Genomic DNA, 18,324 nt, shown 5'->3' with positions numbered 1-18,324 from the left:
GTGTTTTCTGAGTTTATAAGTTTGTTGGATAACTAATAATGATAATAATAATCAAGAAATTAAAAAAAACATGCTTTACAGATTCTCTGAGCCAAAAACCATAAATTGATTGTTAGAGATAAGATTCACTGATCAAGTTTAACGTCAGTGGAACAAATTTCTCTCACATGGATGGCACAGTGGGAGGCTCCTGCTCTGCTTCCTGACCAACCCCAGTTCCTGTTTCTCTGACCACACGTCCAACAAACTCAAACGAGGATAATGATGCACTAACAAGCTGTTTTTGTAAGCTGGAGAATGATCTTGACTGTACCCTGAGAGACTCACTCTTTTTTCCTTGGTTGTCAGCTCTACAAGCACAGGTACTTTTTCCTCTTTTTTAAAGTCTTTCTTTTAGGTTTGATGACATTTCTAGAGGTGGGAACACAAAGGCTGACTTCGTATAACAGAAAAGTCTTTAAGGGAGGTGGATGTTCTAATATAACTGCATATCGGAAACTTCTGAAATGTTAATGATACTATTTCTTTTTTTATTTGTTTCCTTCTTTTATTTTGTAGAGAGCCACCCATGGAGGACGCAGAAATGACTGACACCAGTAAAAATGGCTACAGGCAATTCACCAACGACGGTGAGCTTCAGGATTCAGGTAATAAAATATGAGCTTCATTCTAAAATGAGTTTCTTGTTAAAAAATGTGACATGAGAGAACAATGACTTGAAAATCTGTGGCCATAATTTCTCTATCCACTGTCCTATCTGATTAAAGGCGTGAAAAATAATACTTAGAAAAGAATTATAATAATTTGGATATCAGACACAGAAAATTAAAGTAATGCCTTGGAATGAGCTACAGAGAGAAAACACTCCATCAGCTCAGAATTGACTCTGGTTAAAGCTTGTTTGTTTTTGTGTTTAAAGTTCTGTTAAGTTCCTGTAAACAGTTGGGGGGACAGGTTAGGGGAGTGTCACCAGTTGGTTCTAGTCAACCTCAGTCTCAGATGTAACTTTCTACTAAACATCAAGTTTATTCCTGTACAAAAATTGAATGAAAAAGTCGACTGCTGTTTAGGCATGAGTAACTGAAGGAACAGAGATCTGAGACTCTTGTCCCAATATTAAATGCATGACCCTAAGTGCATTGCAATAAGGGTGTGCTGATCTGCATGTTGCACTAGGTAAGCGGGACGGGACATCACTCATGGGAACTACCAAAAATGAGCTTATGACTTTAAAATGAAACAAATTGTGTAAAAAAAGAAAGAAAGAAAGAAAAAAAGATTGCATTTAGCTTGACTTTTAGGACAAACTGACCTCATGGGTGCGGTCAGTCAGCAGGTTTGAGACATAGACTGTTTAAAACATGGATGTAGCCTCAGACCGCCACCTGTCTGTTCCTGAAACCGTGAAATGAAGCCAATCTGCAGACACAGCCACATTCGCTATGACACCTGCTGTGAGCTTCTTTTTGAGCAGCTACAGGGCGCCCAGTGGTCATGTGACCTGAACTGTGCCTCTGATTGAACAATCAAATGATCCTAATAACTTCTAAACTGCAAAGATAGACAAAAATTTCACTCACCGTTCAGTGTGTGCTGATAGTGAAATCAGTGTTTTAGACCAGAGCTGTTTTTTGAACCAGGCTGTAAATATGATTTTAATGCCGTAAAAGTCTGATTTTATGGCTGGGTGTCTATGTGACTCCTGGTCTTCCTGCAGCCAGCCTCAAGCAGATTCACAACAAACAGCAACTTTTAGCACTTTCGCATAGGCTTCATTTTTGATGTTTTAATTGTGACCTGCCAAGGGACTGCAGATGTAAACTAGCTCCAAGCTAACTCGGGTACAATGCATCAAATGGTGACATTTATGTTGGATATTGCACATGGTCCCTTTATAAAATAAATTTAAAAAAAAAAAAAAAATACTGATTGGATGTTGCCCCTTAGTATTGAGGTTTTACAGGCCATCATGAATGAAGAGATTCATCATCCTCCAAATTAATGGGTAAAATATATCTCTGAGTGAGTCCTGGCAAACTTGTGTCAAGAAAATTACAATGACCCTTAACATGCTTGTCATAACACTACATTCTACATGCCTCATAACAGTGGTGCTCAGCTGGTCTGGCTTCAGCACCCACCATCACCCCTCAATAACAAGCAGCGACCCTGAACAAATTTATGCAATTTAATTAAAAACAAAAACTGTCCAGTCCAATCAGCAGTCAACGGTGTATTACCCTGTGCCTGCTGCAAACCTGGAGCACTTCTGTTAGTCAGAAACTTTATTGACATCTTTTGAATGAAACCAACAGGCCACAAACTTTTATTATTCTTTTTATTAAATGTTAATAAGATGGCTGCACGGTGGCGAAACGGTTAGCGTTGCACCCTCACAGCAAGAAGGTTGCCAGTTCAAATCCCCACCTCTGCCAGTGGGCCTTTCTGTGTGGAGTTTGCGTGTTCTCCCCTTGCATGCGTGGGTTCTCTCCGGGTGCTTCCTCCCACGGTCCACAAACATGCTCATCAGGTTAATTGGTCACTCTAAATTGTTTGTAGGTGTGAGTGTGTAAGTGAATGGTTGTCTGTTTCTATGTGTCAGCCCTGTGATTGGCTGGCGACCAGTCCAGGGTGTACCCCACCTCTCGCCCAATGACAGCTGGGATAGACTCCAGACACCCGTGACACTGAACATGAATGAATGAATATTAATAAGATATGAATTAATAATATACAAATATTTTATTTTAATATGTGATTATGAACTTATGAAGGAAAAAAATGTTGGTAACGTGGTACCAATAGATTGATTTACTTTTCTTTGTGACATGCCATAAATGCTCCTCTGTGGTTTGTTTGTCGCATTTGGATGCAGTTCACTTTTTAGACAACAAAACCAAAGTAAAAGTGCATCACCATGCTGGTACTTGATTGATCCTTGTTATATATAAGTCAGCTTTGTTTTTTTGTTTTATTTTGCTGGAAAGAAATGTTTGTTCAAGCATTTTTCTTATATTACATCACAGAAGAGGCACATGATGGCAGCTCTTAGACTTCCTTAATGCTAAGTTTCTGTTTCCACCCACACAGTCACAGATGGTTCTTTGAGGAACAACCCTTTCCGGGTTGCAACAGTCTGCCTTGGCATTCTGTGTGCTGTGCTGCTGGTTGGGGTCATAGCTCAAGGGGTTCAGCGTGAGTCTACATTTTTTTTTCCCCCTTGTTCTTAAAATCCAAATTGTTTCTTGGTGTTCGATCGTATCACTGACTAATTTTTTTCTGTTATTTTTTGCAGAACAAAAATCAGAGGAAGACTTTATTGTTAAAATAACAGGCCTGAAGAGAGAGAAAGTGGATCTGCAGGAGAACTTGAAGGCAGTGCACGCAAAGAAAACGTATCTTGAGTATAATCGTGATCAGTACATGGACATTAACAAATACTCCACCCAAGAGGCGGAAAATTTGCAAAACTCTAACAATTTTCTGACCGAGGAAACAAACAATCTGAAAGCTAGTCAAAGCCAGCTAGAGGCCAGTAAAGCCACTCTAAGTGGAGAGACCGAACAGCTAAAAGCCACTCAATACCAGTTACAGGTGAATAACAAAGCCCTGACTAAAGACAAAGAGCTGCTGCAAAAGCAACATGATTTGGTGCTCAAACGCAAGAAGGAGTTACATGCCAGTCTTGACTCTGTGACCAAAGAAAGAGACGAATTGAAGACTAAAATAAGTAATGCAAGCCGATCAAAAGATGAGCTGATCACAAGCCACCAAAACCTGAAGAAGGATATAGCACAATTTAGAGAAAGATGGGTCTCAGCCGCCGCTGAAATGGACAAGATAGCAGTCAGTCACATGAACCTGACTGCAGAGAAGGCCCTCCTGCTGGAAGCTACAGAGGTACTGAAGAAATCGATTGCAGAGTTGGAAAAGGCGTTTGGAAGATATGAGAATGAGCAACAGGAGCTTAAAACGAAATGTAAAATTGTAGAACAAGAAAAAGAAAAGTTTCAGCAGCAAAACAACAATGTGACTGCTGAGAAAGACCGGCTGCAGGAAGAAATTCAGAGACTGAATGCAACTGTTGATGGTAAGCAGAAAATATTTCAAGGCTTAATGTTTATAATGTTACAAAGTCAGACCCATTGGGATTTATCTGAGTCACTATCACTTGACAGAAAATCCATCCTCACGCTATTTGAATGAATTACACTTTGGTCTTGAAAAAAGTGACTAGGGCTCAGTTTAAAATGTTTTAGCTGAGCTCATTACAAACCAAAACAGACAGAGCACATCACAACTTTGTCCAGCAGAGGACACTGTTGTTTCACCCAAAATACCAGACTATGTGTGACACTCTTAGACTACTAACACTGTTCACACGTGGCTTGGTGAGGACAGAAAAGCACCTTTTAATAATATTAGATACAATCAACTGACTAATTAAAGATAACTAACAACACATACATGTTAATGACAACATTAACATTAATAAAATAGCAATCATAAAAAAGACCTTAGAGGAGCTTTGGCTGCAGCCTGTCCTGTCCTGTCCTAAGTATTTTCTGTTTCTATTTCTATTTTGATGAAGGACTGCTAATATACGTCTTTTTGTTTTGTTTATTAACTGTTTTTACTTTGTTTTTCCTGCTTCTTCTGGAAGCTTCTGCTCCTCCTCCATCGGTGGATCAATAAAGTGTATCTTGTCTTATCTCTAATCCAATAACTCTTCCCCATTCCCAGGAAACAAATGTGCTAATGGTTGGAGGAAATTTGAAAACAGCTGCTACTTCACTTCAGTTCTCAAGAAAACCTGGAATCGAGCCCGAGAATTCTGCAAAGCCAGGGGAGCAGACCTGGCAACCATAAAGAGTCAGGATCAAATGGTATGTAACAGGAAACCAATGTGAAAGTGTCATATGTGGCATATAAGCTCCTTCAGGACAGACAAGAAAGAATGTGCTGCATAAATCAGTATTTTCTTGTCTGGTGGACACTTTTAGTGCCATCCCAGCAGTGGCTTGTGCAAACTTTTTGAAAAAAAAAAAAAAAAATAGTGACATGCAAAAAGAAACTTACGATTGAAGTGGAGTCACTGAGATTGGATTGAAAATTTGACACACCCCTAGTCAGCTGATGGAGAGAAGCGGAATAGAGTGAGTGAAGCAGCAGATGGGTGTGAGCACCCAGTCTTCCTGACTGAACTTTCGCTAAGTGACGAGTAGTAGTTCAAGTGGTGATTGTGACTGTGAGGCCGAGGCTGTTCATCTTTACTGATAAATGTCTGAGTTAGCTTCGGGGATAACTCTGTTTCTTTTCTTTACAGGATTTCATCAACGGCTTGTATGGGAGTGACCAAGAGGTATGGATCGGCCTGTCTGATGAAGGAGTAGAGGGGCAGTGGAGATGGGTTGACGGGACACCGCTGGCCACAGCGTAAATAAATCAACTTTTATTTTCCAAGATCAAAATCATTTTAACATCATTTAGCAAAAGATAACTTAAACTATTCTTGGGCTGTTCTTCCTCCTTGCAGGTTTTGGGGTAAAGGCCAGCCCAACAGCCATAAAGGGAAGGAGCAGGACTGTGTTGAATTCTGGCACCGTGCGTCAGGGAGTGGTGAATGGAACGACGAGAGCTGTGACATAGTTCAAAACTTTATCTGTCAAAAGTAAAACTGCAAAGCAGAACACATTATACTACAAATGTCAACATACTCCAGATTGTTGCGTGTACAGAAATAGGAGTGTATCAAAAAAAAAAAAAAAAATGAAACAAAGCCTCGCTAACATATTAAAGCTAATTTGCTGTAGCTTGTAATGAGCTGTTAAATAGAAAACTAAACGTGTGTCTCAATTCAGGGACTGTAGCCTTTGAAGGCCAACAGATGTGTCCTACTGTTTTAAAAAAGTCATGCATTGACCTTGGAGATGACCTTGGAAATATTGGTATCAGTTATGTGATGTGAGCAGTACCAGGTTAGACACTTTAGCCAGCTTGCTTCCTATCATATGCGATGGGACGCAGGTTTTTGGCCTGTATAGGTTGAGGAAATGAACAGAGAATCCTCCATGAACCAAACTGTTTGATCGATTTGGCTTTTGCACTCTGACCGGCAAAGAAGGCTGGGTCCCTCGATGACTCCAGCCCATGGATTGAGACACAGCTGTGTACAAACTGTTTTAGAAATGTGGGACTATATCGCTGTAAAGGGTACAAAGATTCCCTGTGATACCTGTATTTACAGTGAAACCATCATATGATAAAGCAATAACTGTTGTATAAGACTTTTTTCAAACTTTACCTTGTGTAGAGATCAGCATTTCCAGGTTGACTATAACTGAATCACAAACTCAAAATGTGCTTTCAGAGAGTGGTTTTGCTTTTTTTTTTTTTTCCAGGAGTGCACACATCTAGCTATAGAAATGGTAAAATTGATAATTGTAATGATTTATGCTGTGATGAATCACTACATGTTAACCAAGAATTCTGTGCTTCAAATTCAACAAAAGAAGATGACTGCTAATACTGTGATTCCAGCCTTTGTTTGACTCAATTTATTTTGTGTAATAATGGATAAAAAGAAAAATAAATAAACATATTTGGATAATTCACATGTTTCTACAGGATTAATCACTTGCACTCTTCATAATATTTCAAATCAGATATCAGTACAGAAATTTGATTGTGTTGTTAGCTGAACAGAAATTTAATATAAGTACATGTTTGTACTCCTTTTAACCTCCTGGCTTCTCATTTGGTTAGCATTCTTCTCACAGCTTAGCACACTGTAAAAAGGGAATCTTCAATCAGTTGAAGTGATGTAATTTTTTTTAATCAATCCAACTCAATATTTTAAGTTAAGGTTTCCAATGTATTTTTGTGGATCATATCAACTTGAAATTCTGTGTCGCTACAACTAATAAAAAGAAGAAGAGGTGGTTGGACCAACTTAAATTAATTGCTGCATTGGTCACACCTAAATAAAGTTCTTGGAAATGAAATTAACAAGTTCATTTAACACAACTTAATAGGTCAAATAAACTAAATATTTTAATTTTTCTCAAATCAACATTTTGCATCAATCCAACTCAAAGATTTAAGATGTTTCAACTCAATAATCTGCAAAACCCAAAAGGAAAAACCATGGATGAGGAGGGAACGCTGTGGATATTAGACCCTGATGCACATTAAGATACCACGCAGGGACAGTGTGTCTGTGCTCCATGGCATGGAACAGCTTGCTGTCTGTGGTCCACTGTGCTGGCTGTCCGTCTGTGCTACAAGGCATAGGCTGCCTGTCCTGGCTGCCTGTGCTCCACAGCGTTGTAGACATAGAGTAAACACAGCTTAAGGTTATTAGTCATATTCACAAACCTTTTTAGTGCAATTGTTTTCCTAGATTCTTTTAAGTAAGCTCAACTTGTCACATTTTTACAGTGCAATAAAGTATAAAAACACCTCGTCAGATTTTACTTACAGGTTTTGCAAATTATTGAGTTGAAACAACTGAAAACTTGAAGTTAATAAGTTCAATCAACACAATTGATTAAGACAAATGAACTTAAAGATGTGGTTGTTCTAAAATCAACATTTTGCATCAGTCCAACTTAAAGTTTTCAGTTGTTTCAATTCAATAATTTGCAAGTTATAAGTTATTTGAAATGAAGTTAATAAGTTCAATCAACACAATTGATTAAGCCAAATGAACTTAAAGATGTGGTTGTTCTAAAATCAATATTTTGCATCAGTCCAACTTAATTTCAAATAACTTAATTTATTTAGGTGTGACCAATTGAAGCAATATTTAAATTGGTCCAACTGTTTTCTTTCTTCAGTGCAGTGAGAAGCGACATATGTGTTTTAAATGCATTTTTACCGCTGAAAAGGATGTCTTGTATTTTTTTTTTTGTTGTAATGACAGACACTGGAGCTGGACTGTCAAAAAACAAACAAAAAAGACAGAAGAGCAGAAGAAAGCTAAACAGAAGATTGATAGAACAGAGGCTAAAATATAAGTCAAAGGCTAAGACACAGGTTAATCTATTTGTGAAAATGTTCATTTCAACCCACATGTCACGTCTTCAGGTCAGTGGGTGCCAGTGCTCATGGGAAACTGAGTCCTTATCCTGGAAAACCACTAGCTTTATACAGTCTATGGCTTTTACTAGTCAGTCCTCACAGCCCCTTTAAACTATAGATTATAAACAGGAAAGTTTACAAAAGTGAAATTAGATCACTTATAAAGTCCTCTTATAAAGTGATTTTTAACTTGAAAAGAAAAAAAGTAATAAAGAGGAATAAAATTAAAGAAAAACAAAAACGTAGCTTAATATGTTAGTATTTATTTTATTTACAATGTGTTTTCCAAAAGATTTTCCTTGTTAACACTGTACAAAAATAACATTATACATGTACGCTGGACTGCATTTAGTGTGCTTTGGCCTATTAAAGGTTAACTTAACGAGGAAACAATCAAAATCAGGAAAACTGACCTTAGTCTGACGTTGGTGGATCAGCAGCAGACACTAACTTTCAATCATAAGTATCGAAAAAGCCACACCAAAAAACTAAATAAACGCTCAAAAATAATGAGTTTTACCTGTATCACTTTGAATACACACGTGGCTGAAGATCATGTTAAAAGTTTCTTGTAAATAATGTGCATGAATGATCATTTTCACAGTAAAGATGTTAAAAACCGTCCATTTACCTGCTGTATTGTCCACAAACCATCTATCAATGCTACTATAATAACACAAAGTCACAATCATCACAGTTTCTGTTTGGACTGCATCATTGAGCTGTATGAATTTATACATGTACTGCATACTGTGTATTGCTGCTTTGTGATTGTCTGTTCATGGATAATTAAATTCACTTCTGGAGGGACCACAGCTTTGGTTGAACCTTTCCATCTATCTACCAGTGCTCATTTCATTTTAAACACATTTTACAATTAAACCACAGAGACACAGTTGAAGGGTTCTCTCATATTTGACAGTTAATGGGAGTTCAAAACACACATTGAGAGTTTCTCACATCACAATGAAATACACAAACATTAACACTGTGCAGTCTGGTCTTCTTTGTTTTTCAGTGCAGCAGAGTGACAATTTCAGCAAGGAGTCAGCGAGACATCATTCGCACGAACTCTATAGAAGAAATGAAGATGTTATGATTTTAAAGTGGTTACATTACACTTCTCTGTGTCTAGTTTTTAAGTTTCTTTTACCCACCTTCAAAGTCCACCTGTCCGTCTCCATTGAGATCCACATCTCGCAGGATCTCATCGATTTCTCGGTGGTTGAGCTGCTCCCCCATCAGCTTCTTCATAGCTTCCCTCAGCTCCCCGAGACTGATCTGCCCATCGCCGTCAGAGTCAAACTGCCAGAGGAAGACAAAAAGGGAAAATCTATGAAGTAGACATGAGTCATGGGTGGAAAATGAGAGAAAGCAGTTCGTTTTTCCCACATGAACGTCTTTTTTCATCTTTCTGTAGTTAAACTGATCACAGACCTCTTTAAATGCATCCCTCAGCTCTTTGACTCCAATCATGTCCGCAGTTTCAGCAAGCATCTTTGGACCCATTAGTTCCACAAAGTCTTCAAAGTCCACTCTGCCACCGCCTGCAGGGGAGAGAACAAGAGCTCAGGGAAGCTGTAAACGGTTCTTTAGCTGACCGTGTCTTTAACAGAGTCACAAAGCAAAGAGATGTGAAAATGAGCCTCTGTGGATGTGCTCTGATGTTAGCATGCACTCACAGATCTGCTGGCTGAGTTCAATCAGTTCCATCTCTGTGGGCATGTATCCCATGGTCCTCATGCACTCTCCCAGGTCCTTACAGCTGATGAAGCCATCTTTGTCTTTGTCAAACTCCCTGAATGCTTCTCGCAGCTCTGCAGGAAAAAGATGAGATAAAAAAGACAAAAGAAAACAGTTTTAATAGGGATGGGAATTGATAAGATTTTGTCAATACTGATACCCTTATTGACTCTGCTTATCAATCTAATTCTTTATGGATTCCCTTATCAATGCCTGTTGTGAATCTCCTTAGAACAAAAAGTAGTTTTACAGGCTTTCTGTGTCAACAACATTTAATTGAGTTTATACTGTAAGTGAATAAAATATAATTGGTCCCTGAGTCTGGATATTTCTGGGCATAATGATACAGAAACAGGTAAAAATTGCACACAGTGTGACTTTGATGTACTGTGTTGTAATATATTAATAATTTAAGGAGGACATCTAGTGTCTTTAAGTGGTTATAGCAATGGTTTAAGTTGTTTGGAAGCTTTTCGTAGTTATGAAGTCAGCCATGAGCCTTTCATTAGCCTGTTAGCTTTTGACATTTGAAATTCTCAGTATTTTTTACAAAGAGTTGATGTGATATGTTTCTGTGATGAAAGTTGAAATTCTATTCTGAAGCTGAGTTATACTGATCTATGCTAACTGCTAGCATATCAACGCAGTTTCTCATATACATTAGCATCAAACTTGCACTATTTTGTTATTTTGGTAAATAAGGGGATTTATACCATTTCAAATGTACTGAATACGAATCTCCTGAGGGGGAGAGTAATGTTCTTTTCTTTATGAAGTCAGTTCTTCATGAAAAAATTCAAGCTGAAAATCCTGAATCAGAGTTTTCTTGGGGAACGTTATCTAACTGCTAAGCTAAGATAGCTGCAGCAGACTAGTTGACGCAGAGCCCGGCAGCTCCGACACACTGTAAAGAATTGATAAGGGAATCATCAAGCACAAAGGCTAATATCAATGGATTTAAATATTTTGTATGAATTCTCAACAGGAACCGGTTTTTGATTCCCATCTCTAAGTTTAAATGACCAAAGTTGGTGCCATACCACCTTCATGAGTGGAACTTTATCACCATTTAGCACTTTAAATGCTTTTCCCCTTTTAATAGGTGACATCATTAAAGCTTATCATGTTTTATTTTTATGCTCTCAAGATGGTTTTGTTTTATCTTTATCTGTATCTGTATCTATTTCTATTGTCACAAACTCTGCTGTGACCTGACGAGGGTTACAAATAAGCCTTAAAAAATTAGCATTATGGCTAACTTTGGCATGGATGCCATGCTGAAATTTGTATATTCACTTTCCCTTTAGATAAATAAATAAAGAAACCTTTCTTTAAATAAAGCAAAAAAAAGTAATGCATATTTTTATTTTTTTTATATGTATATTTTTAAGTCATTCATCCAGGTGATTTCCCTATAAAATAAATCACATCACAGATATTCTGTAACTAAGGCTCTGTTTGTGTGAAATTCAAAAGAAAATGGTGAACTATTGTTGTATTTTGCACAGAAACAGCCTTTTGAGCAGAAAGTTTTAGAGGAGGTTTCATGATGAACTCATTTGAAAACACAGCCCCTTCTGTTGTCTGAAATGTCACTCCATTCACATGTGTACGATGTTTTCGATAAAAAAAAAAAAAGCCATTCATTAGTGGGAGGAGAATTCCACCAATGTGCTGCTGACCCCACAGGGTTTAGAAACAGTTTTTGGAACAGTGTCTAACAAGGATTCTGGTTTGTTGGGGACTCACTTCAATGGTATTTCATTAAAATCTTGGGTCTTAACCCAGTGCCCTGGATTGAATGCTACAATTTTTTTTTTTTTTTTTTTTTTTTTGCTGATGTTTACTGGCAAAACCCTGCAGACCAACCAAGCTGACACTTCATTTGCACTCTAGGCTAGCTGCCATCCAGCCTCACCTGAATCTTACAGGGATAGTTCAGTTTTGCTGAAACCAGCTAATCCAGTCTATAGTTTATGAGTCCCTGAAGAAGCATACATTTTTCAAAACTCAGTTTAACAAAAGGGTATTCTTCTAATGCCTAATTTCTTTCTAACCCCTCTACAAACTGCACTGTCTCCTTCACCTTTGCTGACTTTCAGTTTTCTTTGTGTGTAAAGTAGGTGCCTGCGTTTCCTAAAAAAAAGATAATGTTGTGCCTGGTTCTTCTGTATTAGTAAAACAAAACCTATGTAATCCAGGGCAGAAAGGAGTACTAGTGACAAAGTCTAATCCATATGAAGTCCTGACTGAATGATGGTTTGATGTCTGAGAATGTTACCAGGCCAGTTTTTATTCCCAATGAAGGCTGTGTGAGCTTCTCTTTTTTTGTTTTGTTGTTGTCATGCAGACAAGGAGCCATGAGCATGAAAAGGAAAGGTGTCTAAAACTAAAGAAAAAAAAAACACTTTTTCCTGATAATTGTCCAACAAAAAGTTTAAAAAAGAAATCTAACCTAATCAAAAACACTGATGAAAACCAAAGAGTCTCAGACCAGTCAAAAATTAAAATCCAGAATCAAAGACCAGGACACATGTGCGTGTCCTGTCATTACCAGGACCAGGTTTGAGAAACACTGGTCTAATGTATTGTTATGGAATTGCCCATTTGGTTGTAGGATTAGCCACATGCATGACTGCAAGTAATAAGCAAATCAACCAACTCCACCATGAAAGTGAGGCAATTGCAGAATGTCATATGATGACAAATCCGAATTACGCATGCCTACTATGCATCAACAGCAGCTAATATGGGGAGTGGTAACGGTGTCGCCGAGAGAATGTATATATAAAAAAAACAACAATTTTAGCAGAATAAATGGCAATTTTATTGCTAGAATATATAATAAACAAACAGTCGTTAAGAAATAGTCAGTCAGATAAACAAAGAGAATGGGAGGGTTTGACGAGAGATCTTAGAGTGAAACCATGTGATGTTTCTGAGGGCACAGAAGACCTCAAAACTAAAACAAGCAGTTTGAAAGCTGTAAGGACCCAGATGTATAGAATCAAAGCACCAGACAAACTTGAAAAACTGACGGCAATGAGCATTGCTGGTTTGAGACTTTGAATGCCTCCCTTGTCTCATCTCATCTGTTAGAAAAATGTAGTGAAATCTAAATATGCTGTAATGCTCCACATGGTGGTACTTATCAAAAAGGTTGGTTTGATCCCTAAATATCTGCTGTATTGGTACATTTCATCTTAGACGGCAAAGCATAAACACAATGTCTGCTTTTAAACAGCTGAACAGGTGTGGAAATTCTGTAAGGCCTGTAATGAAATGTCTACCACCATTAAATTTAATACTCTTGAGGGGCGTTGACCTTATAGTTTAGTTTCATTTAGCTGACGCTTTAGCCCAAAGCAATGTACAACACAAGAAAGAATTCAGACAGGAGGTACCTGGCTCATGCATGCCATTAATCATTATTATTATTTTTCTTTTATATTATTGTTTCCTTTTCACCATTAGAACAAATGATCTGTTTCCCTGCTTATGGCTGGGCATCCATACATTCCCCCTGAGCTCAAATACACATCCAGTTATTACACAAACAGGACCATTAGCCATAACCTACCATTGTGGAACGGTCAATTTGGCTGTAGCATAGGCCACATGCTTGACCACTAAAAACTGGCCAGTTAGCTAAATGCATGCACGAGCATGACGTCAGCCATCTTTAAAACAGCCTAACTGGTACAGTAATCCTGCCATTAGGGTCCGTAACGGTGTGGTCTAACACATGTTGATTTAATGCTCTGTTGGGGGGTAAACCTTAGTGCTGATCCATTTAATTCCATCATTGGTACAAACAATCTGTTTTCCTTGCCAATGGCTGGACAGCCATATGGGCCCTGGACATCACAAAGAAAATGACCTGACCCTGAAAGAGGGAATTAAAGAAACTAAATACAGTAAATATGAGTAATGGGTAAAAGTACATATGAGAGTCGAAAGCAGTAACCACAAGGGTGAAAATATGGACAGGGCACACAATCACAAAGGAAGGATTTACCACAATAGAAACCAAGGAACATGAAAGTGACAGTTTGTACACAAGGAGGACACAAGGGAGATACTTGAAAAATGACTGAACAGCAACTTCAGGAGGACAAGTAAAACAAGAACTCGTGACTTTGGACTACAGGAAGTGATACAAAACATGAAACCCAAGACAGGAAGCTGAATAAAAACAAGAAGTAGATACTGAAAAACAAAACTAGCAACTTTTTGCATCTTTGATGTCATTTGGCTGTTTTTTTTCCCTACTGTTAAGACCTTTGTTCCCTGATAAGGAAAGTCAGTTGGGGGGGTTGGGGGGATGCAGTAAAGGTTCACAGGTTGGGATTGAACCTTGGCCCCTGTTTTAGGTCTTAGGCCTCTGTCTGTGAGGCTGATGAGTTTAACCCCAGTCCAAACTGTGTCATCATTTTTTATTTTTCTAAAGGATTAAGCTTTACTCATACTTAATCACCTTGCTTATTTTGTAATACAGCTAGACAGTGTGTTGCTGCCTTTGTACCACTGTCATGTTAATACAATGCCTCATAGCTGAAAAGACAATCAGCTTTGCAGTATGTCCGTAAATAAATGTAAATGGCTGGATTTCACCATTTGTTTAGACCCACAACAAGCAAACAAACATTGACAACATCCTTCACTATTCAGTCTGTAGTTAAATGCCTGAAAGTGAGAGCTGGACCTGAGAAGTTGGCCCATCTTTTTCTTTCATTCTAAGTCTAAGTGAAACTACTCTGCTGGGAGCTGACTTTCAATGAGAGGGTGACGTCAGGAGAAACTTTGTGGTTTGAATTCAAAAAAGAGAGCGGTCACAGAAAAAGGACTGAGGGCGGAGGTACAGAGGGAGGGTTTGGATGAACTTTCTACATCTCTGTACCTTCCATCTCTTCTGGTCGTAGATCTCTGTCCTGTGTTGTTGCAGACAGATACAGAAGAAAGACATAAAAAGAAAAAGTTTGGTTATGAACACTCTTCATCTTTACATCTTGGTCTGTTTTACGTTGAACACCTGCAGTGACTGTAAAGCAGCATTATTTTGAAGCAGCGGATCCTCTGCTGCTGGGAATCCTTTGTGTTTCATGTTCATCAGCCCAGGCTGAGATTCTGTTACAGGATTATTATTGGGTTTTTGATCTGACTGATCCCTTGTGACCTTTTTAGTCCACAATCTCTTGTCCAATCTCATCCTGCTCCTGCTGGTGAAGGAGCTCTGATCGTGTAGGGGGCATATGCTCCTCAACAAGTGTCCAAATGTGACAAAAGGAAATACCACAGAATCTTTCTCTGTGAGAAAACAGAAACCAGATGCACACATGAGACAAAGCTGGAGAAATGGTTTGAACTTAATGAAACTAAGATTCTCCTCCATAACATGGGATGATGATTGACATTAAAACCATAAGGGAATTTTCATGCGAGAAACTACAGTCTAAGCAAAGCAGCAAACAGTTTTCATGATGAAATGGCTTCATGTGTTACTGTCTGAACAAAAGGTAATGCCAGGATGTGTCCTGCAAGGCTGTGTCATCATCAGCAGGAATAAAACAGGCCTGGATTAGAGAATGCAGGAGAGAGCGAACAGTGGCAGGGAGATTACAGCTGTAAATTGTATTACAAATCACGAAGGCTTATCGGTTTTTCATTTTCCTATCTGCAACTGATTTTTTTTCATCTGGATATGCATCTGCACCACAATTCAAACATGTGTAACAAAATTTCCCATACCTGCCCTAGCTGAGAATTCTGGAAACACATGTTAAGCTTTACTCTTTTTTTTGAGACCTTTTTTTTTAAACTCCAAAACCCAAACCAAAACAGCTGACTGTCTGGTTAAGGTGACATAAACACATTGGTGTTTGTTTTCATTCTGCAGCTTTCTCTCCTTTCAATCCCAAGCTACATTTCAATGAAAGCAACTCAGGATTAGGCTTTGCACCATTTGTTCAGGGCACAAAAAGGAACAAAAAACGGAGATAGATTATGGACATTCCTTCTGTATAAAAGATACAAAAAACAACAAAAGTGCATATGTAATGAACTCCCCCAGAGACTTTCATCTCACAGCCTGTATTTGGTTTGCAGTTTCAGTCTACAAAAGGAGGATTATGGGGATTAATAACCTGTAAATGCCAATAGTCTGACACTGTCCATGATTCTGTCTAATCTACTTCCTTTCTTGAGGAGTTTCATCTTTCCTTCAAGGTAAAACTTTTAACAAGAGGCACAGGCACAGGTGATCTGTATGGTCAGGGTGAACTTGATGAGATGAGAATTCAGTTGGATAAGTCAAAAAGTTTTTCCTGTCAATCGTTGTTCTTCAGCCCTTTTCTTCTCTCATCTAGGTTTAAACAGAGTTAAACAAACACTGACACCTTCTCTTTGTCTCGTTGTATGTCACAGACAAAATATTAACCCCAGACAAAAACTTTGGCACTCTTGTAGCTCTTGTAGCTTAATGCTCCAGTGTGTGTCAGTTTTGTGATATGAAAGTCATTTCCACTGGAACTTCATTCACCAAAAACTCCCCAATGTAAACGCCACAACTGATACAAAGCTTAAGTGAAATGAATAAAATGATATGGACTTAAATATATCGTAACTATACCCCATGTTTAATTAGTACAACAAACACTACTGGCCACTCTATCAGGCCCACCTCACTAGTACTGAGTTGGACCCCCCTTTAACTTTCAGAACTGCCTTAATCCTTGGTCTCAGATTCAACAAGGGAAGTAAGTAAGTAAGTAAGTAAGTAAGTAACCTTTATTTGTATAGCACTTTTCACAGACAAGGGTCACAAAGTGCTTCACATTAAAAACCATTTGATTCAAATACAATAAAAATTAACGTCAATATTACTGGCTCTGAAAGCCTGCTTAAAAAAGAAAGGTACTGGAAACATTCCTCAGAGGTTTTTCTCCATATTGACATGATAGTATCACACAGTTGCTGCAGATTTGTCGGCTGAACATCCATAATGAGAATCTCCCGTTCCACCACATCCCAAAGGTGCTCTATTGGATTGAGATCTGGGGACTGTGGAGGCCCACTCATCATCTTATTATCATGTTTTAAAAAAAAACAGTCTGAGATGATTCCAGCTATATGACATGGAGCGTTATCCTGTTGGAAGTATCCATCAGAAGATGGGTACACTGTGCTCATAAAGGGATGGACATGGTCAGCAACAATACTCAGGTAGACTGTGGACTTTAAACCAGGCTCAGTTGGTACTAAGGGGCCCAAAGTGAGCCAAGAAAATATCCCCCACACCATTACACCACCAGCAGCAGCCTGAACCATTGATACAAGGCAAGATGGATCCATGCTTTCATGTTGTTGAGGCCAAATTCTGACCCTACCATCTGAATGTGGAGCAGAAATCCAGACTCATCAGACCAGGCAATGTTTTTCCAATCTTCTATTGTCCAGTTTTGGTGTTGCTGTGTGAATTGTAGCCTCAGTTTCCTGTTCTTAGCTGACAGGAGGGTCACCTGGTGTGGTCTTCTGCTGCTGTAGCCCATCTGCCTCAAGGTTGGACGTGTTGTGTGTTCAGAGATGCTCTTCTGCAGACCTCGGTTGTAACCAGTGGTTATTTGAGTTACTGTTGCCTTTCTATCAGCTCCAACCAGTCTGTCCATTCTCCTCTGATCACTAGCATCAACAAGACATTTTGGACCACAGAACTGCTGCTCACTGGATATTTTCTCTTTTAGGGATCATTCTCTGTAAACCCTAGAGGTGGTTGCGGGTGAAAATCCCAGTAGAACGGCCCTCTCTTAAACCATATTTCTTCTCTGTTCTGATGCTCAGTTTGAACTTCAGCAAGTCGTCTCCACGTCTACATTGTCACATTATTGTGTTTTGACCATGTGACTGGCTGATCAGATATTTATGTTAAGTGGCTAGTGAGTGTTTTTTTTCCTGTTAGCAGCTCAGTCTTGCACAACCCCTTCAACTCAGTAACAAGAAGAAATATGATAAATACAACAAGACAAGTTGGATAAATATTAACGTCTTGTGCTTTGTGAACAGTAGACCTATAGTCTTGCTCTTGTCTTTACTCTGGAATATTGTTTCATTTGAGTGGACAGATATTTTCAGCTCCAGGCTAACTTGTGTCTGGTTAAAAAAAGGGGGTAAAGCATTGGACTCCTGAGGGATTATGAAAGGACTATTTCCTAAAAGTGTTTTCCCCAAAACAAACAATATTCAGGAATAAAAAAAATCTCAATAAATCTAATGGAAAAGAGTAAGTTTTGTCTGAGGATTGATGCTGACACATGAAGGGTTAAGTTGTCATTAATGGAGATTGGATCGTGGGGCTGAGATGATGATGGAGGCTCAACAGATGGATGGCCTTAACTTCAGCTTACCTTGGACAGTGTGTAAAATGGATGGATGAAGAGATTTATGGGATATTTTGGCTGCGATAATTCTGTAGTGTGTATATCTGTGTGCATGTGCGTGTTTGTG

The 18,324-nt window shown here is 38.6% G+C and overlaps 2 protein-coding genes across 2 annotated transcripts in view; one reads left to right on the top strand and one right to left on the bottom strand.

Moving 5' to 3' along the window:
* Nucleotides 1-243: 243 nt before the first annotated feature.
* On the top strand, nt 244-6,614 carry LOC141807788 (uncharacterized). The gene is made up of 7 exons (XM_074693997.1): nt 244-362; nt 559-647; nt 3,091-3,195; nt 3,296-4,090; nt 4,744-4,886; nt 5,327-5,436; nt 5,537-6,614. Exons 2-7 carry the CDS (start codon nt 569-571, stop codon nt 5,673-5,675), a joined length of 1,371 nt encoding a protein of 456 aa, XP_074550098.1. The 5' UTR covers nt 244-362; nt 559-568; the 3' UTR covers nt 5,676-6,614.
* A 1,809-nt stretch (nt 6,615-8,423) lies between these two features.
* Nucleotides 8,424-18,324, bottom strand: part of cabp2a (calcium binding protein 2a) — a 34,941-nt gene continuing 25,040 nt past the window's right edge. The window contains exons 6-10 of the mRNA XM_074663614.1: nt 14,726-14,756; nt 9,765-9,899; nt 9,520-9,629; nt 9,240-9,387; nt 8,424-9,155 (exon numbers count right to left, since the gene is read on the bottom strand). Coding sequence (XP_074519715.1) covers nt 9,130-9,155; nt 9,240-9,387; nt 9,520-9,629; nt 9,765-9,899; nt 14,726-14,756 — 450 coding nt within the window. The 3' untranslated portion in view covers nt 8,424-9,129. The remainder of the gene's footprint in view (nt 9,156-9,239; nt 9,388-9,519; nt 9,630-9,764; nt 9,900-14,725; nt 14,757-18,324) is intronic.

This window comes from Halichoeres trimaculatus, unplaced genomic scaffold, assembly GCF_033239565.1.
Source record: "Halichoeres trimaculatus isolate MK-OKI-2021-1 unplaced genomic scaffold, fHalTri1.1 fHalTri1_scaffold_2, whole genome shotgun sequence".
Lineage (NCBI taxonomy): Eukaryota > Metazoa > Chordata > Actinopteri > Labriformes > Labridae > Halichoeres > Halichoeres trimaculatus.
This window is presented reverse-complemented; position numbering and strand designations above follow the sequence as displayed.